The 22,741-nt window shown below is 48.0% G+C and overlaps 1 protein-coding gene and 1 pseudogene across 2 annotated transcripts in view; one reads left to right on the forward strand and one right to left on the reverse strand.

Moving 5' to 3' along the window:
- TMEM120B (transmembrane protein 120B) overlaps positions 1-6,865 on the reverse strand; it is a 55,864-nt gene extending 48,999 nt beyond the window's left edge. For both annotated transcript variants that reach the window (XM_039471577.2, XM_039471576.2), the window contains exon 1: positions 6,625-6,865. In XM_039471577.2, the coding sequence (XP_039327511.1) occupies positions 6,625-6,693 (69 nt within the window). In that variant the 5' untranslated portion in view covers positions 6,694-6,865. The remainder of the gene's footprint in view (positions 1-6,624) is intronic.
- Positions 6,866-19,038: 12,173 nt separating this feature from the next.
- On the forward strand, positions 19,039-20,060 carry LOC101045803 (ferritin heavy chain-like; annotated as a pseudogene).
- Positions 20,061-22,741: the final 2,681 nt, after the last annotated feature.

A 22,741-nucleotide genomic window follows, 5' to 3' on the forward strand; every position in this document is an offset into this window, starting at 1 on the left:
AGCACAGACACTGGTGTTCAGCAGCCTGGGATTGAATCCTGACTCCAGCACTGATAGGCCATGTGACCTTGGGTAATTTACTTAACCTCTGTAAAATGAAGATTCCAGGATCTATTTCATAGGGTTATTAATGAAATAATGCTGATCTTCTTGCTTTGAGCCTGTATCCCTGATGTCTTTTCTATACGCAGGAGCCAGATGGATGCCCATGTCATTGACAGTAAAAGCTAAAATCTTTACAATGGCCTTCAAGGCCCTTGCATCGCTGTGAGGTCAGGCCTAGGGAAGAGCTGCTTAGGGCCACCTCCTTCCTTGGCTAGGAGGGACAAGGTCAGGTTTCCAGTGATGCAAGGCAGGAAATGCTCATTAAATTACTTGCCCTAGTGTCTTTAAGTGACCTTCTGCGGTTACACCACAGGCCAGAAGACCAGGCGCACACTGGTCTCAGACAAGCACTCAACTCACCAACATGGCTGAAACCCCAACCCCCAAAAACTAAGTCCTTGTGGAGACTCAACTATGCTCCAGGGTTCAGGAAGGCCCTGACACACGTAAATCACCGTCCAAAGAAAACTGATCCTTTCCTCTAGAGAGTCCCAGAGATTATGTTGGGTTTTCTTGTGTTAGGGCAGGGGGAGATTCCAAAGACCTTTCAAATCCTCTGGGGTCTGAGAATTAGGTTTGCTCTTTCTTTCCTTCACTTAAAAAAGGGAAGCCGGGCGTGATGGCTCATGTCTGTAATCTCAGCATTCTGGAAGCCTGAAGCGGGTGAATCATGAGGTCAGGAGTTCGAGAGCACCATGGCCAAGATAGTGAAACCCTGTCTCCAGCCGGGCGACGTGGGTCACGCCTGTAATCCTAGCACTTTGGGAGGCTGAGGTGGGTGGATCACCTGAGGTCAGGAGTTCAAGACCAGCCTGGCCATCATGGTGAAACCCCACCTTAAAAAAAAAAAAAAGAAAGAAAAGAAACCCCGTCTCTACGAAAAATAGAAAAATAGCCGGGCACAGTGGCAGAAGCCTGTAATTCCAGCTACTCAGGAGGCTGAGGCAGGAGAATCTCTTGAACCCAGGAGGTAGAAGTTGCAGTGAGCTGAGATCAGGCCACCGCACTTCAGCCTGGGCAACAGAGTGAGACTGACACACACACACGCACGCACACACACACACACACACACACACGAAAAAAGAGGTAAGGCATAGACATTACACATCACCCCAGAATCAAGGCGATACAAACATGAAACCCTCCACCTGGATTCTAAGGAAGATGTAGGAAAATTAAAATAGACCAGGATTTTCTGGTAGAAAAACAAAATCCTTCCTATTGTTAAGCTTTCTAGTTGACTGTGCCCACCTACCTACCTGCTGTTACCTGCTTGTGCCTCAACAAACCTTTTTTTTTTTTTTTTTTTTGAGACAGGGTCTGACTCTGTCACCCAGGCTAGAATACAGTGGTGCAATCATGGCTCACTGCAGCCTTGACCCCTGGGGCTCAGGCAGCCCTCTTTTTTTTTTTTTTTTTTTTTTTTTGAGACGCAGTTTCGCTCTTGTTACCCAGGCTGGAGTGCAATGGCACGATCTTGGCTCACCGCAACCTCCGCCTCCTGGGTTCAGGCAATTCTCCTGCCTCAGCCTCCTGAGTAGCTGGGATTATAGGCACGCACCACCATGCCCAGCTAATTTTTTTTGTATTTTTAGTAGAGACGGGGTTTCACCATGTTGACCAGGTTGGTCTCGATCTCTCGACCTTGTGATCCACCCGCCTCGGCCTCCCAAAGTGCTGGGATTACAGGCTTGAGCCACCGCGCCCGGCTCAGGCAGCCCTCTTACTTCAGCCTCCCTAGTAGCTGGGACCACAAGCATGCACCACCACACCCAGCTAATTCTTTTATTATTTGTAGAGTCAGGGGTTTCCCTATATTGCCCAGGCTGGTCTCAAACTTCTGGGCAATCCTGCTGGGCGCAATCCTCCCAATTTGTCATCCCAAAGTGCTGTGATTACAGGTGTGAGCCACTGTGCCTGACCCACACCCAGCTACTTTTTGCATTATTTGTAGTAACAAGGGTTTCCCTATATGCCTAGGGTGGTCTCGAACTGTTGGGCATTTCTGCTGGGAGCGATCCTCCCAACTTGTCATCCCAAAGTGCTGGAATTACAGGTATGAACCACCAAGATGGGCTCCTAACAAATACCTCGTATCCGAAACTGCCAAGTACATAGACAATGAACATCCTACTTACATACAGAATCCCAGAGCCTTTCATCTTGAGTTCAGAGCTCTCATATTTAACATGAAGGAGAGGGTGAGAAGGCAGAGAAGGGTCTCCCAACATTTAGAGAACTAAATTCTAGCCCCAGCTTTACCACTAACTAGCTGTGTGACCCCCATCCAGCCAATTAGCATGTCCAAGCTTCAATTTCCTCATTTGTGAACTGATGATGTAGATAGTAGTTACTACTCCAGTCTATGACCTTGACACTGGGAGCCATTCCTGACTGGCCCCTGCCCCAGCAGCTGACCACCAAAGCCCAGAGCCAGCAGGGTCCCTATTCCCCAAGTAGGATGCAATCCCTTCCAGTTCCCCCATCATGAACTGAGCAGGAGGCCTCAGTTTCCACTCACTCTGACCTTCTTCTACAACGCTTATGGTGCACCAGGAGACAAAATCTAGAACTAATTCCCAATCCCTTTGTCCCTAACACACCTGAGCATCTTGGGGACCAAGTAAAAAAGAATCAGACAACTCCTTTGCAACCTCTGCCTGCCAAGACTTGCTACCTAATTGCTGTTAATTGCATTAATTGCATAGCTCTGTTGTTGGATTTTTTTTTGAGTGGGTAGGGATGAAGTCTCATTCTGTTGTCCAGGCTGGAGTGCAACGGTGTGGTCTTGGCTCACTGCACCCTCTGCCTGTCAGGTTCAAGCAATCCTCCTGCCTCAGCCACCCAAGTAGCTGGGATAACAGATGCATGCCACCACACCCGGCTAATTTTGTATTTTTAGTAAAGATGGGGTTTCACTATGTTGGCCAAACTGGTCTCGAACCCCTGACCTTGTGATCCATCTGCCTCCACCTCCCAAAGTGCTAGGATTACAGGTATGAGCCATCGTGCCCGGCCTTGCTCTGAAGTATTCTATTCCCCCTCCTCCACCTAATCCAAGGCAGGGCAAGGGACGGGAATTAAGAACAACACAAGCTTCACACAGAAAAGCAAACCTCTTCTCTTCTCCCATTCCCAACCCTAATACCCACTCTGTGGCTCCACAGCTGACCATGAGCTCAGAGCCCAGTAGGACAAAGCATTAAGAAGTGGTGTTTGGCCGGGCTCGGTGGCTCAAGCCTGTAATCCCAGCACTTTGGGAGGCCGAGGCGGGTGGATCACGAGGTCGAGAGATCGAGACCATCTTGGTCAACATAGTGAAACCCTGTCTCTACTAAAAATACAAAACACTAGCTGGGCATGGTGGCACGTGCCTGTAATCCCAGCTACTTAGGAGGCTGAGGCAGGAGAATTGCCTGAGCCCAGGAGGCAGAGGTTGCGGTGAGCCAAGATCGCGCCATTGCACTCCAGCCTGGGTAACGAGAGCGAAACTCCGTCTCAAAAAAAAAAAAAAAAAAAAAAAAAAAAAAAAAAGAAGTGGTGTTGTGGCCGGGCACGGTGGCTCAAGCCTGTAATCCCAGCACTTTGGGAGGCCGAGGCGGGTGGATCACAAGGTCGAGAGATCGAGACCATCCTGGTCAACATGGTGAAACCCCGTCTCTACTAAAAATACTAAAAATTAGCTGGGCATGGTGGCACGTGCCTGTAATCCCAGCTACTCAGGAGGCTGAGGCAGGAGAATTGCCTGAACCCAGGAGGCGGAGGTTGCGGTGAGCCGAGATCGCGCCATAGCACTCCAGCCTGAGTAACAAGAGCGAAACTCCATCTCAAAAAAAAAAAAAGAAAGAAAGAAAAGAAGTGGTGTTTACAGAACTGGCTTTAAAATATCTTAAAAAAAAAAAAGAAAGAAAGAAAGAAAAGAAAGAAAGAAAAAAAAAGGAAGAAGTGGCTGAGGGCCAGGCACAGTGGCTCACACCTGTAATCCCAACACTTTGGGAGGCCAAGGTCAGCAGATCACAAAGTCAGGAAATTGAGACCATCCTGGTCAACATGATGAATGAAATCCATCTCGGCCGGGCGCGGTGGCTCAAGCCTGTAATCCCAGCACTTTGGGAGGCCGAGGCGGGTGGATCACGAGGTCGAGAGATCGAGACCATCCTGGTCAACATGGTGAAACCCCGTCTCTACTAAAAAGTGCAAAAAATTAGCTGGGCATGGTGGCACGTGCCTGTAATCCCAGCTACTCAGGAGGCTGAGGCAGGTGAATTGCCTGAACCCAGTAGGCGGAGGTTGCGGTGAGCCGAGATCGCGCCATTGCACTCCAGCCTGGGTAACAACGGCGAAACTCCGTCTCAAAAAAAAAAAAAAAAAAAAAAAAAAAAAAAGAAAAGAAAAAGAAAAAAAAAAAGAAAAAAAAAAAAAAAAAAAAAAAAAAAAAGAAATCCATCTCTACTAAAATACAAAAAATTAGCTGTGTGTGGTGGTGCGTGCCTGTAGTCCCAGCTACTCGGGAGGCTGAGGCAGGGGAAATACTTGAACCCAGAGCAGAGGTTGCAGTGAGCTGAAATCGAGCTACTTGTATTCCAGCCTAGCAATAGAGCAAGACTCTGCCTCTTTAAAAAAAAAAAAAAAAAAAAAGGGCCGGGCGCAGTGGCTCACCCCTGTAATCCCAGCACTTTGGGAGGCCGAGGCTGGTGGATCACGAGGTCAAGATATTGAGACCATTCTGGTCAACATAGTGAAACCTCGTCTCTACTAAAAATACAAAAAATTAGCTGGGCATGGTGGCACGTGCCTGTAATCCCAGCTACTCAGGAGGCTGAGGCAGGAGAATTGCCTGAACCCAAGAAGTGGAGGTTGCAGTGAGCCGAGATTGCGCCATTGCACTCCAGCCTGGGTAACAAGAGCGAAACTCCGCCTCAAAAAAAAAAAAAAAAGTGGGGGAGCAGGGGCCGGGTGTGATGGCTCATGCCTGTAATCCCAGCACTTTGACAGGCCAAGGCAGGTGGATCATGAGGTCAGGAGATCAAGACTACCCTAACACAGTGAAATCCTGTCTCTACTAAAAATACAAAAAATCAGCCAGATGTGGTAGCGTGCACCTGTAGTTCCCAGTTACTTGGGAGGCTGAGGCAGTAGAATCACTTGAGCCCCGGAGGCAGAGGTTGCAGTGAGCCAAGATTGTGCCACAGCACTCCAGCCTGGGTGACATATCGAGGCTCCGTTTAAAAAAAAAAAAAAAAAAAGTAGCTAAGTCTTGGAGCCAAAACAGTCCTCTGGGAATTGGATGGGACCCAGGCCCTAGAGGAGAAGGCATCAACCTACACATGCTGGACAGGCCAAGATGGGTCTGGGTCCCTTCCGCTCTGTTCATGCCTGAAACTGCACCACCACTCCTGCCCGGACTCTCCAGCACCCCTCTGTCCATAGGTCAGAATTTCCAACCTCGTGTCTAGAAAGACCCATCAGAGATTCCCTTGGCAATCTCCTCTCCCCTCCTCTGCACACTGTAGGAGGCCAACTGAGCTGCAGACAAGGGCTACATGGACAGGAACAATGTCACTGCTCCAAATGAAAGGACTGGGGTGAGGGTGTGCAATGCAATTTCAGGCAAAGCCAACCCTCCAAAAACAATCCCGTGGCTGGAGAGGAAACATCTCTGTCTTTCAAAATAGCCCCTGAGTTCCTCTTGGTCAACCCCAAGGATTCCTGAGGCGTCTCTAGTCAACACCGTAGGTAGCTGGGGCCTCTCTGAACCTCTTACCAGGAAAGACTGCTGCCAGGACCGTCCCCCTCCCAGCGGCAATGCCGTTCTCTCAGCGCCCCCCCCCCCACTTTACACCCGCCCTCACCCCATCCTGTGTCAGGCTCTGGACCAGAAGGATAGGGCTGGGAGCTTCCCCTATCACTGGGTGAGGCAACCCGGCTGTCCGAACTGACAGATGCTCTTCACGCCAAACTCAGCCTGCAGCAGCGTCAGAGCCCCCAAAGACAGGAAATAGGGGTCTCTAATCCCCAAGCAAAGCCTAAACGTTCAAGGTGAAACGCTCCTAAGTACACCTCCCGAAACAGAGCTGCAGGATAGGGCTGCCCCGCCAGCGTACGGGTGGGAGCTGAGCTACCAAAAGCAGATGGGACGGGGCGGGGTGGGATTCGGGGAGACCCTGCAGAGGTGGGGGTTGGGCTGTTCTCTTGAACTCCACCCCCGCCAAGATGAACACGTCTGGAACTTGCCTCAAAGGCCACGAACCAACTTTCTGCAGCGAACGGGGTGCGTGGAGCAGAGAGCCAGTGACAGGGCGACGGAAGTGGGAGCTGAGACCCGGCGCCCCATGGGGACGAAGAGCCCAAACGCCTGGAGATGGGAGGGGGCTGGTCCACGCCGCCGGTCCGCCCCAGGGCCTAGCAAGGGCACTCCTTAGGCCCTGACTGCCCCCACCGCCTGGGCCGGGGACTCAGGCAGAGGAAGGCGCTGCACCGCGCGCAGCAGAGTTGCGGGACCAGGTGGTCTGGCCCTACCTGCAGTTCTTGAAATTCTCCCTCCAGCTCGTGCCATTCGCGCTCGCAACGCTCCAGCTGCCCGGACATGGTGCGTTGGTGCAAGGCACCAGCGGCAGCGTCGGCTGCTCCGGCAGCGCGGTTCGGCTGCCACCCCAGCGCCCCACGCCCGCCACCCCAGCGCCCCACGCCCGCGCGCTCGCCGGCCGCCCTCAGAGGAACCAGCTGTTCCTGCGCAGCCGGAGCCACGCGCGCACCTGACGTCACGGCCCCGCCCCGGCGCCGCCCCGCCCCACGCCCGGGAGCGGGGCCGCGCATGCGCATCCTCCCCCGCCCCGCCCGCGTGCGGCGTGCGGGGCCCGGACCTTGCAAGGCTGCAAGGTCTTGCAGGGTCTGTTGCGGCCCCCTTGGGAGTGCCTCCGTGCCTCCAGAATCTCTCTCTTCCAAGAACTGCTGGAGGACTTGTCTGCAGGTTGCATTTGCAGAGCTTGTTTGACTTAGATTGTATGTTTTGGAGTGTCTAGAATTTGGGGAATGAAAGGAGATTTGGGGGACGTGAAGGCTTACCCCCCCCAACCCCGCCTCATTGCCTGACCTGAGCTCAGGCCAGCGTCCCAGAAGGCTGGAGGTGACATCGACCCTCCAGCAAGGTCGGGGGCTGGGCGGCGCAGCGCAGAGGGCGCCGTCATCTCACGTTGTCATTATTATGTGCTGCAGTTAATACATCCTAGTTTCCTGCCCTCTAACGTTCTGAGTGACGTTCTTGACAGCTGTTTCTGTCGTTCAAGGGTCACAACCGCCTCCAAGCTGATTAAATCCAGTTCTGTCCCCTTCTCTGCCAAGTCCTGCAAGAACTGCCCCTGCCTAGCTTTCCAGTCCCTTCTCCTAGGTCACCACCCTGGACGCGTACTCTCCAGCCATTGCTTTTTCTCTTCCTGACCCTGCATGGAAATTTCTTCCCTCTAAATTTTCATATGATATGCCTTCTTTTCATCATTAAGGTCTCAGTTTCTTTCTTTCTTTAATAATTTTTTTTTTTTTTTTTAAAGACGAGGGTTCACCTTATTGGTCAGGCTGGTCTCGAACTTCTGACCTCAGGTGATCCGCCCACCTCAGCCTCCCAAAGTGCTGGGATTACAAGCATTAGCCACCGCGCCCAGCAAGATCTCAATTTCAAATGACACCTGTGTACTTTACTTTTTCTCTTTTTTCTATTTTTATGTTTTTATTTCTCTTCCCTAATATCTAGCTCACTTTTTTTTTTCCTGTCACCAAGGCTGGAAGGCAGTGGTGTCATCTCAGCTCACTGCAACCTTTGCCTCCCGGATTCAAGTGAGTCTCATGCCTCAGCCTCTGGAGTAACCAGATTACACCACACCCAGCTAATTTTTGTATTTTTAGTAGAGGCGGGATTTTGTCATGTTGGCCAGGCTTTTCTGTAACTCCTGACCTTAAGTAATTCACCCGCCTTGGCTTCCCAAAGTGCTGAGATTACAGGCATGAGCCACCATGCCCAGCCCTCTGTGTTAGTTTCTAGGGCTGCCATAACCACAACCTGGGTGGTTTAAACAATAGAAATGTATTCTCACCAACTGGGGCAACATAAGGAGACCCTATTTCTATAAAAAAATTTACAGATTAGCTGGGTGTGGTGGCTCATGCCTATGGTACTAGCTACTACAGAGGCTGAGGTCCAAGAATTGCTTGGGCCTGGGAGGTCGAGGCTGCAGTGAGCTATGACTGCACCACTGCACCCCAGCCTGGGCAATAGAGTGAGACCCAGTCTCTAAAAAGAAAGAAGCAGGTGCAGTGGCTCACGCCTGTAATCCAGCACTTTGGGAGGCTGAGACGGATGGATCGCCTGAGGTCAGGAGTTTGAGACCAGCCTAGCCAATATAGTGAAACCCCATCTCTACTAAAAATGTAAAATATTGGCTGAGCTTGGTGGCGGGCCCCTGTAATCCCAGCTACTAGGGAGGCTGAAGCAGAAGAACCGCTAGAACCCAGGAGGCAGAGGTTGCAGTGAGCCGAGATTGTGCGGTTGCACTCCAGCCTGGGCAACAAGAGCGAAACTCCGTCTCAAAAAAAAAAAAAAAGAAAGAAATGTATTGTCTCATAGTTCTGACATCCAGGAATCTAAGAGGAAGGTGTCAGCAGAGCAGTGCTCCCTCTAAGGCTCTGGACAGAATCATTCCTTCCCTTCTCATAGCTGGGGATGGGGTCAGGGGTGGGGGCTTCGCTCTCTCACTTTCCATAACTCACAGCTGCATCACCCCAATCTCTACCCTGTTGCACCATCTTCTTCCCTGTGTGCGTGTCTCTGTGTGTCCTCTCTTAAAAGACACCCTTTCCAGACAGACATGGTGGCTCATGCCTGTAATCCCAGCGATTTGGGAGGCTGAGGCAAGCAGATCACTAGAGGCCAGGAGTTGGAGACCAACCTGTCCAATATGATAAGACCCTGTTTCTACTAATAATACAAAAATTACCCTGGCATTGTGATGCAAGCCTGTAGTCCCAGCTGCTTGGGAGGCTGAGATGGAGGATCACTTGAGCTCCAGAGGTCGAGGCTGTAGTGAGCTATAATCAAATCACCGCCCTCTAGCCTAGGTGACAGGGGGTCACCTAGGAGCCTGTCTCAAAAATTAAAATTAAAAAAGAAGACACCTTTTCCTAGTATGACTGCATATCAGCTAATTACATCTGAAAGGTCACATTCCAAGGTACTAGCTGTTAGAAAGTAAATATGTCACCGGCCGGGCGCGGTGGCTCAAGCCTGTAATCCCAGCACTTTGGGAGGCCGAGGCGGGTGGATCACGAGGTCAAGAGATCGAGACCATCCTGGTCAACATGGTGAAACCCCGTCTCTACTAAAAATACAAAAAATTAGCTGGGCATGGTGGCGCGTGTCTGTAATCCCAGCTACTCAGGAGGCTGAGACAGGAGAATTGCCTGAACCCAGGAGGCGGAGGTTGCGGTGAGCCGAGATCGCGCCATTGCACTCCAGCCTGGGTAACAAGAGCGAAACTCCGTCTCAAAAAAAAAAAAAAAAGAAAAAGAAAGTAAATATGTCAGCTGGGCTCGGTGGCTCACGCCTGTAATCCCAGCACTTTGGGAGGTTGAGGCAGATGGATCACTTAAGGTCAGAAGTTCAAGACCATCCTGAGCAACATGGTGAAACCCCCATCTATACTAAAAATACAAAAATTAGCCAGGTGTAGCGGTAGGCGCCTGTAATCCCAGCTACTTGGGAGTCTGAGGCAGGAAATCAGTTGAACCTGGGAGGCAAAGGTTGCAGTGAGCCAAGATCACACCACTGCACTCCATCCTGGGCAACATAGCAAGATTCTGTCTCCAAAAAAGTGAACATGCCTTTTTGAGGAACACAGTTCAAACCCATAACCTCTGAAAAAGGACCCTTCCTGAACACCTGGAGAGCTGACCTCCCTCCATCACTTCCCTATCACCTGTTTCATTTCCTTCCTTCGAGTTACTATCATCTGTAATGGTTTGATGGCTGGTTGTTTCCCTCCACGGGTATGTAACCTCCACAAGATCTCAGGGAACTTATCTGTGTCTCAGGCTTTGTTGGAGCCCCAGGGCTTGGCACAGTAGGCCCTCCATAAATATTTGTTAAAGGAGTGAACTTTAGGCCGGGCGCGGTGGCTCAAGCCTGTAATCCCAGCATTTTGGGAGGCCGAGGCGGGTGGATCACAAGGTCGAGAGATCGAGACCATCCTGGTCAACATGGTGAAACCCTGTCTCTACTAAAAATACAAAAAATCAGCTGGGCATGGTGGCGCGTGCCTGTAATCCCAGCTACTCAGGAGGCTGAGGCAGGAGAATTGCTTGAACCCAGGAGGCGGAGGTTGTGGTGAGCCGAGATCGCGCCATTGCACTCCAGCCTGGGTAACAAGAGCGAAACTCCGTCTCAAAAAAAAAAAAAAAAAAAAGGAGTGAACTTTAAAGACCATCTACTGCAGAGGTTCCCAACTTTTGGGGCTCCTAAGCGCCTCTGATGATTTTTAAAGGGAAATATGCACATAAGCACACAGAGAAATATTTCCAGCTCTTAATAGAGGCCTGAAGAGGGGTATGATCTGCCCACGATTCCCAGCTAATTAATGGCTCACTTTGAATTAAAGTTCTCATCTCTGACTCTTAAACCAGTGCCCTATTAATTAATAAATCAGAGGTTCTGAAGCTCACTGGTGGACTGTGGGGCAATCAGGTAAAAAAAAAATTGTGGCATTGCAAGTATCAGCCCCCGGAGGTGGGAACACTCAAGTGCATGAAGGTTGGTTTCTGTCTTCAGATCAGTAGTTCCTAGGGTCTAATACTGGAACTGCAAACTGAAAAAAAGAAATCACTCATCTGTTTTTAAAATATTTACTAAAACATGGCCAGGCACAGTGGCTCATGCTTGTAATCCTAGCACTTCGGGAGGCCGAGGCGGGCAGATCACTTGAGGTCAGGAGTTTGAGACCAGCCTGGCCAACATGGTGAAACCCTGTCTCTACTAAAAATATAAAAATTAGCCGGGCATGGTAGCATATGCCTGTAATTTCAGCTACTTGGGAAGCTGAGGCAAAAGAATTGTTTGAATTCAGGAGGCAGAGGTTGCAGTAAGGCAAGATCGTGCCACTGCACTCCAGCCTGGATGACAGAGACTCCATCTAAAAAGAAAAAAATTTATATGTATATTAGCCAGGGATGGTGGCTCATGCCTGTAATCCCAGCACTTTGGGAGGCCAAGGCGGGTGGATCGCTTGAGGTCAGAAGTGTGATACCAGCCTGACGAACATGGTGAAACCCCATCTCTACTAAAAATACAAAATTAGGCCGGGTGTGGTGGCTCACGCCTGTAATCCAAGCACTTTGGAGGCCAAGGCGGGCAGATCACCTGAGGTCAGGAGTTCAAGACCAGCCTGACCAACATGGTGAAACCCCATCTTAAAAAAATAATAATTTTTTTTAATTTAAAAAAATACAAAATTAGCCGGGTGTAGTGGTACACATCTGTAATCCCCGCTACTCCAGAGGCTGAGACGGGAGAATCACTTGAATCCAGGAGGCAGAGGTTGCAGTGAGCCGAGATAGTGCCATTGCACTCCAGCCTGGGCAACAAGAACAAGACTCCGTCTAAAATATATATATATATATATATATATATATATATATATATATATATATACTGATTAAAACAATGTTGGAGCCAGGCATGGTGGCCTGTGCCTATAATCCCAGCTACTCAGAAGGCTGAGGTGGGAAGATCATTTGAGCCCAGTAGTTCTATGCCAGCCTGGGCAACATAGCAAGACCTTGTCTTTAAATATATATATATATATATATATATATATATATATATATATATGTACCTACTATGCATCAGACATTTTTCTAGGCATTAGAGACATAGCAATGAGGCCAGACGCGGCCTGTAATCCCAGCATTTTGGAAGCCTGAGGCAGGCAGATCACTTGAAGCCAGGATTTTGAGACTAGCCTGGCCAACACAAAGAAACCCCATTTATACTAAAAAATTCAAAAAATTAGCTGGGCATGGTGGCACACACTTGTAACCCCAGTTACTCAGAGGCTGAGGTGGGAGGATTGCTTGAAACTGGGAGGTGGAAGTTGCAATGAGCTGAGATCCTGCCACTGCACTCCAGCCTGGGTGACAGAGCAAGACTCCCTCTCAAAAAAAAAAAAAAAAAAAAAAAAAAAAAAAATGCCAGGCAAGATGGCTTACACCTGTATTCCCAGCACTTTGGGAGGCCGAGATGGGTGGATCACCTGAGGTCAGGAGTTCAAGATCAGCCTGGCCAACATGGTGAAACCCCATCTCTACCGAGAAAAAAAAAAAAAACAAAGGCCAGGCACAATGGCTCACACTTGTAATCCCAGCAATTTTGGGAGCCCAAGGCAGGCAGATCACCTGCGGTCAGAAGCTTGAAACCAGCCTAGCCAACATGGTGAAACCCTGTCTCTTCTAAAAATACAAAAATGGCCTGGTGCGGTGGTTCATGCCTGTAATCCCAGCACTTTGAGAGGCCAAGGAAAGTGGATCACCTGAGGACATGAGCTCAAGATCAGCCTGGCCAATGTGGTGAAATCCTATCTCTACTAAAAATACAAAACATTAGCCAGGCATGGTGGCGGGTGCCTGTAGTCTCAGCTACTTGGGAGGCTAAGGCAGGAGAATCGCTTGAACCCAGGAGGCGGAAGTTTCGGTGAGCCAAGATCATGCCACTGCACTCCAGCCTGGGGAACAGAGTGACGCTCCGTCTCAAAGTTAAAATAAAATAAAGAAAATTTTTAAAAAGAGACAAAGCAATGAACAAAACAAGACAAAATGCCTACCCACATGAAGCATATATTGCTGTGGGCTTAAAAATCCAACTTGAAATATTTATTTATTTATTTATCTTACTTTTACAACGAAAACTTTGGAGAAATTAGTAAGTAGAGAGAATAATATCTAATACTCAGTTTCAACTCATGACCAACATTGTTTCATTTATGTTCCCACCCATTTTCCTGCCCTTTATATTATTTTGAAGTAAATTCCAAGCATCATATTCCAAAGAGTATTTTTTTCTGTCAGCTTTAGTAAGGTATAACTGACAAGAAATAAAACTCGGCCGGGCGCAGTGGCTCAAGCCTGTAATCCCAGCACTTTGGGAGGCCGAGGCGGGTGGATCACGAGGTCAAGAGATCGAGACCATCCTAGTCAACATGGTGAAACCCCGTCTCTACTAAAAATACAAAAAATTAGCTGGGCATGGTGGCGCGTGCCTATAATCCCAGCTACTCAGGAGGCTGAGGCAGGAGAATTGCCTGAACCCAGGAGGCGGAGGTTGCGGTGAGCCGAGATCGCGCCATTGCACTCCAGCCTGGGTAACAAGAGCGAAACTCTGTCTCAAAAAAAAAATAAATAAATAAAAAGAAATAAAACTCATTCTTTTTTTTTTTTTTTTTTTTTTTTTCAATTTTTTGTAAACCAGAAAGAGACATTATTTGCTGGTGTGGACTGAAGGTGTTGTCTCTTCCAAATTTATTCTTTTGGGAATACAATTTTATGGGTTTTAACAGACAAATACAGTCATGTAATAACACACCCAAAATGAACAGTTTCTGGCATCACATCTTCCAGGTCACTAATCTTTCTACTGTAATGTCTAATCTGCTATTAATCCCATCCAGGGTATCTTTTATCTCACATATTGTAGTTTTCATCACTAGAAATTTTATTTTTCTTTGCATCTTCTATAGCTCTACTTAACCTTGTAAATATATGAAATACAGTTTCAATAACTATCTTAATATCCTTATCTACTACTTCTCATATTTGTGTCAGTTTTGGATTGGTTTCAGTTGATGTATTTTGGCTCTCTTTGGTAGTGACTTCTTCCAGCATGTTTGCCTGGTTATTGTTGATTGAATGTTAGACATTGTGGATTTTACCTTGTTGGGTTCTCCTTCTCTTTCTCTGCATTTTTTTTCTCCTCCTCTTTCCTCCTCCTCTTTCTACTCCTATATTTTGGCATCCCTAAAAATTCCTCTTTCCTAGTACTTTCTTTTGAAAAATGGGAAGATCTGGCCAGGCATGGTGGCTCATGCCTATAATCCCAGCACTTTGGGAGGCCAAGGTGGGCAGATAACCTGAGGGCAGGAGTTCAAGACCAGCCTGGCCAACAGGGAGAAACCCCATCTCTACTAAAAATACAAAATTAACTGGGCATGGTGGCGCGTGCCTGTAATCCCAGCTACTCGGGAGGCTGAGTCAGGAGAATTGCCTGAACCTGGGAGGTGGAGGTTGTGGTGAGCCAAGATCACACCATTGCACTCCAGCCTGGGCAACGAGAGCAAAACTCTGTCTCAGAAAAAAAAAAAAAAAAAAAAAAAAGCGGGGGGTGTGGGGGGAGGAAGATCTCATCACACTGCATGGTGATTGGCTGGAACACAGGAACAGCTAGTGCCATTTCATGGACCCTGCCTCTTGCCGCAGTCCCCACCATTCCCAGTAGTCTTGCACAGCCTCCATCATGGGTTTATGTTACCTGCTGGTCTCTGCAGACATTTAAGACTCCCAATACAGTATGTCATGAAGAGAATGAACCGATGTTGTTGTGAAGATTCTAAAACCAGCTAAATCACTTGAATGGTGAAAAAACAGAAAAAGAGCCAGGTGAGGTGGCTCATGCCTGTAATCCCAGCACTTTGGGAGGGTGAGATGGGCAGGTCACCTGAGGTCAGGAGTTTGAGACCAGCCTGACCAACATGGAGAAACCAAGTCTCTGCTAAAAATGCAAAATTATGTCAGTCAATGATAATCCCTCCACAGTAAAAAAAAAAAAAAAAATAGAAAAGAAAAATGCAAAATGCAAAATTAGCTGGGCACGGTGCCGCATACCTGTAATCCCAGCTTGTTGGGAGGCTGAGGCAGGAGAATTGCTTGAACCCCGGAGGTGGAGATTGCGGTGAGCCGAGATAGTGCCATTGCTCTCCAGCCTGGGCAACAAGAGTGAGATTCTGTCTAAAAAAAAAAAAGGAAAGAAAGAAAAAACAGAAAATAGTTCATTTCACTGGGACTGCAAAAACACAGGACCTTGAAGGAAGAATATAACGTTAGCAAGCAGAGGATTTGGGAAGCAGATACCCCTTCACCTCTGCTTACAGCTTGCAATCTAAACAGGTCCTTCAGCTCCAAGCTGCCTCTGGGCAGGGGAGGCTGGCCCTGCCTCCCTGGGAGATCAAGGCAAGTGCCATGGAAAAGCCAGCCACGTGGTCAGGTTGCAAATCTGAGGGACGCTTCTCTCTGTTGGCTCAGGATTCCATGTGCATTATTCACAAGTCCCTCTGTAGATGGCACCGGCCAGCCACCCTGATCTGAGCAGCCACTCAGGTGCCAGGTATCAGGTTTGACTAGGCTGCTGCCCTGTCCCGGTTCTTGCCCAAAGCACTTCATTTATTTATTTTTATTTACTGAGACAGAATCTTGCTCTGTCGCCCAGGCTGGAGTGCAGTGGTGTGATCTCGGCTCACTGTAATCTCCGCCTCCTGGGTTCAAGCAATTTTCCTGCCTTAACTTCCTGAGTAGCTGGGATTACAAACATGTGCCACCTTGCCCAGCTAATTTTTGTTTTTTTTTTGTTTTTTTTTTTTTTTTGAGACGGAGTTTCGCTTTTGTTACCCAGGCTGGAGTGCAGTGGCACGATCTCTGCTCACCGCAACTTCCGGCTCCTGGGTTCAGGCAATTCTCCTGCCTCAGCCTCCTGAGTAGCTGGGATTACAGGCACGCGCCACCATGCCCAGCTAATTTTTGTATTTTAGTAGAGACGGGGTTTCACCATGTTGACCAGGATGGTCTCGATCTCTTGACCTCGTGATCCACCCACCTCGGCCTCCCAAAGTGCTGGGATTACAGGCTTGAGCCACCGCGCCCGGCCCTTTTTTTTTTTTTTTTTGAGACGGAGTTTCGCTCTTGTTACCCAGGCTGGAGTGCAATGGCGCGATCTCGGCTCACCGCAACCTCCGCCTCCTGGGTTCAGGCAATTCTCCTGCCTCAGCCTCCTGAGTAGCTGAGATTACAGGCACGTGCCACCATGCCCAGCTAATTTTTTTGTATTTTTAGTAGAGACAGGGTTTCACCATGTTGACCAGGATGGTCTCAATCTCTCGACCTCGTGATCCACCTGCCTCGGCCTCCCAAAGTGCTGAGATTACAGGCTTGAGCCACCGCGATCAGCCAATTTTTGTATTTTTAGTAGAGACAGGTTTCACCACGTTGGCCAGGCTCTTCTTGAACTCCTGAACTCAGCTGATTCGCCTGCCTTGGATTCCCAAAGTGCTGGGATTATAGGCGTGAGTCACAGCACCTGGCCCCCAAAGCACTTTCAGATGCACTCATCAGCAGCCTGAGGCTGGACCGGGCTCTCTGGGGACTGTGGTTATGATGAATGAGAAAGTGTGATGAGAAACTACCCTCATCACCCTCACCCCCACCGCCACGGAGAACCTCCCCTGTTTGTTCTGAGAGACACTACTTAGGGACGACCAGCCTGCAGATTTGCTCAGCCAGCTAGGGAGAGTCCCAAAAGAAGCAAACACACACTGTGTGCCAGGCACTCTTCTCTACACTGTGTGTGTGTATACATGCATTATCTTCATAACAGTCTTATGACATAGACCTTTATTATAGCTATTTTACAGTTAAGTACTCTAAGGCATGATTTCTCCTACTGTTTTTTTTATTTGTTTGTTTGTTTGGTTGGTTTTTATTTTTTCTATTTTTTTTGAGACAAGGTCTCTCTGTCATCCAAGCTGGAGTGCAGTGGTACGATCACGGCTCACTGCAGCCTCCACTACCCAGACTTGAGCAATCCTCTCCCCTCAGCCTCCTGAGTAGCTGGGACTACAGGTGCGCCACCATGCCTGGCTGACTCTTTTATTTTTTGCAGAGACAGGGTCTCGCTATGTTGCCCAGGCTAGTCTCAAACTCCTGGCTCAAGTGATCCTCCTGTCTCAGCCTCTCAAAGTGCTGGGATTATAGGTGTGAGGCATCGTACCCAGCCTCTCTGACTTTTATTGTGCCCAGGAATCACCATCTGAGGATCTTGCTAAAATCCAGATTCTGATTCAGTAGGATCTAGGAGAGGCCCAGGAGCCTGCAATTCTACAAGTTACCAGCCAGTGCTAGAGTCTAAGGTGCAGAGAGGTGAAGGAATTTATCCCAGAGCATATAGGTACTATTAATAGCAGCTGTGCTACTTATGCATTGCAAAATGCCAAGAGCCAATTCTAAAAACAAGGACACCTGTCCAAAGAGAAGTTAAAATTCCTTGGACTTTTCCTTCTTCTACTTCCAACAAATGCCTTTGCTCAAAATACTCCCAAAAATTATAGCAAGCAGTTTGTCCAAAGATGTTGACAGCAGCACTTTTCAGATCAGCCACACAATGGATCAATCCTCAATACACACAATAGGGAAACACTTTGCTGAACTATAGTCTATATCATATCATGCCATACAACTGTTAAAATTACAATTATGGGAATTAAATGGATACCGGTAAACAGCTACGATAAGTCATGTTTAGTCTAAAAAAAAAAAAGTAGGACCAAAAATAATGTATAAAACTGATTAAAGTTATATGATCAGGTTATCCCAGCACTTTGGGAGGCCAGGCAGGAGGATCGCTTGAGCCCAGGGGTTTGAGAGCAGCCTGGGCAACATGGCAAAACCCTGTCCCTACAAAAAATACAAAAATTACCTGGGCATGGTGGTGCATGCTTGTAGTTCCAGCTACTTGGGAGGCTGAGGCAGGAGAATCACCTGAAACTGGGAGGTAAAGGTTGCAGTGAGCCAAGATAGTGCCACTGCACTCCAGTCTGGGTAACAGAGTGAGACCTTGTCTCAAACAAACAAACAAACAAAAAAGTTATATGATCATTCACGTGCGCTGCAAAAGATTGGGTAAATTTAGTGTAACATAAATGATTATCATGGAAATTAATGGAATTTTTATTGCAACGTTGTTCAGGTGTTTAGTAGAAATTGAAAACCACTGCCTTGTCGATCACAGGTTTATAATGTAAAAAGCAGGTACTTATCTAATAAATTTCATTTGATTTATGTTAACTGTTCAAATATCAAAATGTCCTTTATGTCCTTATGTAGTGATTTGCATCTGGAGGAGTAAGTTCAGATTGGACAGAGATTATGTGATTCGCTTAGCTAAGGAAGGCAGACTTGAGTCCAAATTCCAGCTCCAGGCCAGGCACGGTGGCTCACACCTGTAATACCAACACTTCAAGAGGCCAAGGCAGGTGGATTACCTGAAATCAAGAGTTTGAAACTAGCCTGGTCAACATGGTGAAACCCCATCTCTACTAAAAACACAAAAATTCGCTGGACTTAGTGGCAAGTGCCTGTAGTCCCAGCTACTCGGGAGGCTGAGGCAGAAGAATCGCTTGAACCCAGGAGGTGGAGGTGGCAGTGAGCCAAGATCACGCCACTGCACTCCAGCCTGGGCAAAAAAGAAAAAAAAAAAAAATCCCAGTTTTTGTGCTTGCAGGAGAATACTTGATTTACCTGCCCCTGGAAGAAAGACATTAACTCCTCCTTGTGGGATTGTTCCGAGGATGAAATAGAATAACGTAGGTAGGCAAAGTGCCTGGCATAATGTCAGCACTAGGTGTTTGTGTTTTCTTAAAAACAAATGTTTTGGAGACGTTCTACGCTGAGAATCGCCAAGTTTCTTGCTTCAGCAGTGCTTGGACGGAACCTAGCGCTCATCCCCAACCCTGGCCAGCCGCCCACAGCCAGCCCTCCCATCACCTCCACAACGCGCTGGGGCCTCGGACCGCCCCAAGGACCCCGGCGCCGCTCCAGCGCTGCGCAGCCACTGCCGCCGCCGCCGCCTCTCCTTAGCCGCTGCCATGACGACCGCGTCCCCCTCGCAGGTGCGCCAGAACTACCACCAGGACTCAAGAGGCTGCCATCAACCGCCAGATCAACCTGGAGCTCTACGTCTACCTGTCCATGTCCTACTACCTTGACTGCGATGATGCGGCTTTGAAGAACTTTGCCAAATACTTTCTTCACCAATCTTAAGGGGAGAGGGAACAGGCGGAGAAACGATGAAGCTGCAGAACCAACGAGGTGGCCGACCCTTCCTTCAGGACATCAAGAAACCAGACCATGATGACTGGGAGAGCAGGCTGAACGCATGGAGTGTGCGTTACATTTAGAAAAAAATGTGAATCGGCCGGGCATGGTGGCTCACACCTGTAATCCCAGCACTTTGGGAGGCTGAGGCGGGTGGATCACAAGGTCGAGAGATCGAGACCATCCTGATCAACATGGCGAAACCCCGTCTCGACTAAAAATACAAAAAATTAGCTGGGCGTGGTGGCGCGTGCCTGTAATCCCAGCTACTCAGGAGGCTGAGGCAGGAAAATTGCCTGAACCCAGGAGGCGGAGGTTGCGGTGAGCCGAGATCGCGCCATTGCACTCCAGCCTGGGTAACAAGAGCGAACCTCCGTCTCAAAAAAAAAAAAAAAAAAAAAAAAAAGAAAAGAAAAAAATGTGAATCAGTCACTACTGGAACTGCACAAACTGGCCACTGACAAACATGACCCCCACTTGTGTGACTTCATTAAGACACACTACCTGAATGAGCAGGTGAAATCCATCAAAGAATTGGGTGATTACTGGCCAACTTGCGCTAGATGGGAGCACCCCAATCTGGCTTGGCAGAATATCTCTTTGACAAGCACACTCTGGGAGACAGTGATAATGAAAACTAGGCCTTAGGCTAATTCCCCCATAGCCATAGGGTGACTTCCCTGGTCACCAAGGCAGGGCATGCATGTTGGGGTTTCCTTTACCTTGTCTAGAAGTTGTACCAAAACATCCACTTAAGTTCTTTGTACCATTCCTTCAAATAAAGAAATTTGTTACTCCCCCAAAAATAAAATAAAATAAATGTTTTGGAAAGGTGTGGTGGCTCACGCCTGTAATCCTAGCACTTTGAGAGGCCAAGGCAGGTGGATCACTTCAGGTCAGAAGTTTGAGACCAGCCTGGCCAACATGGTGAAACCCCATCTATACTAAAAATACAACAATTAGCCAGGCATCATAGCACATGCCTATAATTCCGGCTACTTCGGAGGCTGAGGCAGGAGACTTGCTTAAACCCAGCAGGCAGAGGTTGCAGTGAGCCAAGATCGCTCCACTGCACTCCAATCTGGGCGACACAGCAAGATTCTGTCTCAAAAAAACAAAACAAAACACCTTTACTGGCCGGGCGCGGTGGCTCAAGCCTGTAATCCCAGCACTTTGGGAGGCTGAGGTGGGTGGATCATGAGGTCAAGAGATCGAGACCATCCTGGTCAACATGGTGAAACCCCGTCTCTACTAAAAATACAAAAAAAATTAGCTGGGCATGGTGGCGCATGCCTGTAGTCCCAGCTACTCAGGAGGCTGAGGCAGGAGAATTGCCTGAACCCAGGAGGCGGAGGTTGCGGTGAGCCGAGATCGGGCCATTGCACTCCAGCCTGGGTAACAAGAGCGAAACTCTGTCTCACAAAAACAAAAAAACAAAAACAAAAACAAAAACAAAAAAAAAAAAACAAAAACAAACTTTACTAAGATATCATTTACATACCATAAAAATTATCCCTTTAAGTCTGGGCGCAGTGGCTCACGCCTGAAATCCCAGCACCTTGGGAGGCCAAGGTAAGAGGATCACTTGAGGTCTGGAGTTTGAGACCAGCCTATACAATACGGTGAAACATCGTCTCTACAAAAACACAAAAATTAGCCAGGCGTGGTGGTGGGCGCCTGTAATCTCGGCTACTTGGGAGGCTAAGCAGAAGAGTCCTTTGAACCCAAGAGGCAGAGGTTGCGATGAGCCAAGATCATGCCACTGCATGGGCAACAGTGAGCTCTGTCTCAAAAAAATAAAATGAAAGTTCTCCATGAGGCCCTATTTACCAAGTTCTTTTCTATTATGGCAGATATGGCTGGGAAATTTACAAGAAATGTTTTCCAAAGACTAGGTAAAGGGCTGGCTGCTACTTAACGTTTTTGTTTTGATTTGCTTTGTGGGCTACAAGATTAAATCTTGTTTTATTCCGCCACCTGCTGGCAACATCTTGAAATTTGTTTTATCCTACAAAAGGAAAAGGTTTGTTCAACAAAGATATATTAACCGATATTATTTTTACATTTTCCTCACAATCTGAAAACATGCCACTCAAAGAAAAACTCACTGATATGATCAGATGTTGTAAACATTTATCCTTATTCATCTTTGTGTTTTTTTTTTTTTTTTTTGAGACGGAGTTTCACTCTTGTTAACCAGGCTGGAGTGCAATGGCGCGATCTCGGCTCACCGCAACCTCCGCCTCCTGGGTTCAGGCAATTCTCCTGCCTCAGCCTCCTGAGTAGCTGGGATTACAGGCACGTGCCACCATGCCCAGCTAATTTTTTGTATTTTTAGTAGAGACGGGGTTTCACCATGTTGACCAGGATGGTCTCGATCTCTTGACCTCGTGATCCACCCGCCTCGGCCTCCCAAAGTGCTGGGATTACAGGCTTGAGTCACCGCACCCGGCTATTCATCTTTAATCAGGCAAAACATTTGTTTTCCAAATTTTCAACAGTAATAATGTGAAATGGTAATACTCTTTTCATTGTGACATAGAATAGGCATACAAAAAAGTGCACAGTGTATAGATGTAATTTAAGTAATAATTACAAAGTCAACCTGTGTAACTATGACCTAGGTCAAGAATAAGACATTGCCATTGCCATTGTTCTTTTTTTTTTTTTTTTTTGAGATGGAGTTTCAATCTCGTTGCCCAGGCTGGAGTACAGTGACATGATCTCGGCTCATTGCAACCTCTGCCTCTTGGGTTCAAAGGACTCTTCTGCTCAGTCTCCCAAGTAGCTGAGATTACAGGCGCCCACCACCACACCCGGCTAATTTTTGTATATTTGTAGAGACAATGTTTCACCATATTGGCTAGGCTGGTCTCAAACTCCTGACCTCATGTGATCCACCCACCTTGGCCTCCCAAGGTGCTGGGATTACAGGCGTGAGCCACTATGCCCAGTCATGCCATCGCTCTAAATGACCCATGTCTTTCTTCTCCAATCCTGGCTTTCTCTCTCTTCCCCTCAAATGATTATCCTGATTTGAGGAATAATCATTTGAGTATATACTGCTTCTGTAACCAGAAAATAACTAAAGTATTAATTTGTTGAGAAACATGAAGTTTACCCTGCCCCCATGGCTCCCTTGTGGAGAATACCTTTTAGTTTGCAATTAGTGGTAAGTGGGTAATAGCTGCCTACCTGGAATATTTTTGAGTTATGACTAAATACAGAACACCTGTTTATTAATAATAATCACGTGCTAAGAGAGAACAAATAAGTGGACCAGAATCTGCTGGGGGCTTTCAGCCTGGAATGCTGGCAGCCCCTGAGGCTCTCAGCTCGATAGACTGCTGGCCCCCTGGATAGACCCACTTGCTGTTCTATCTGGGGGTCTGCCTCTCATTGCCTTCAGCACTGCCTGGGTGAGGGTCTCCCCAGCCGAGCTGGTACTTGGTATTAATTGTTCAAA

Source organism: Saimiri boliviensis, chromosome 7 (assembly GCF_048565385.1).
Source record: "Saimiri boliviensis isolate mSaiBol1 chromosome 7, mSaiBol1.pri, whole genome shotgun sequence".
In the NCBI taxonomy this organism is placed as follows: Eukaryota; Metazoa; Chordata; class Mammalia; order Primates; family Cebidae; genus Saimiri; species Saimiri boliviensis.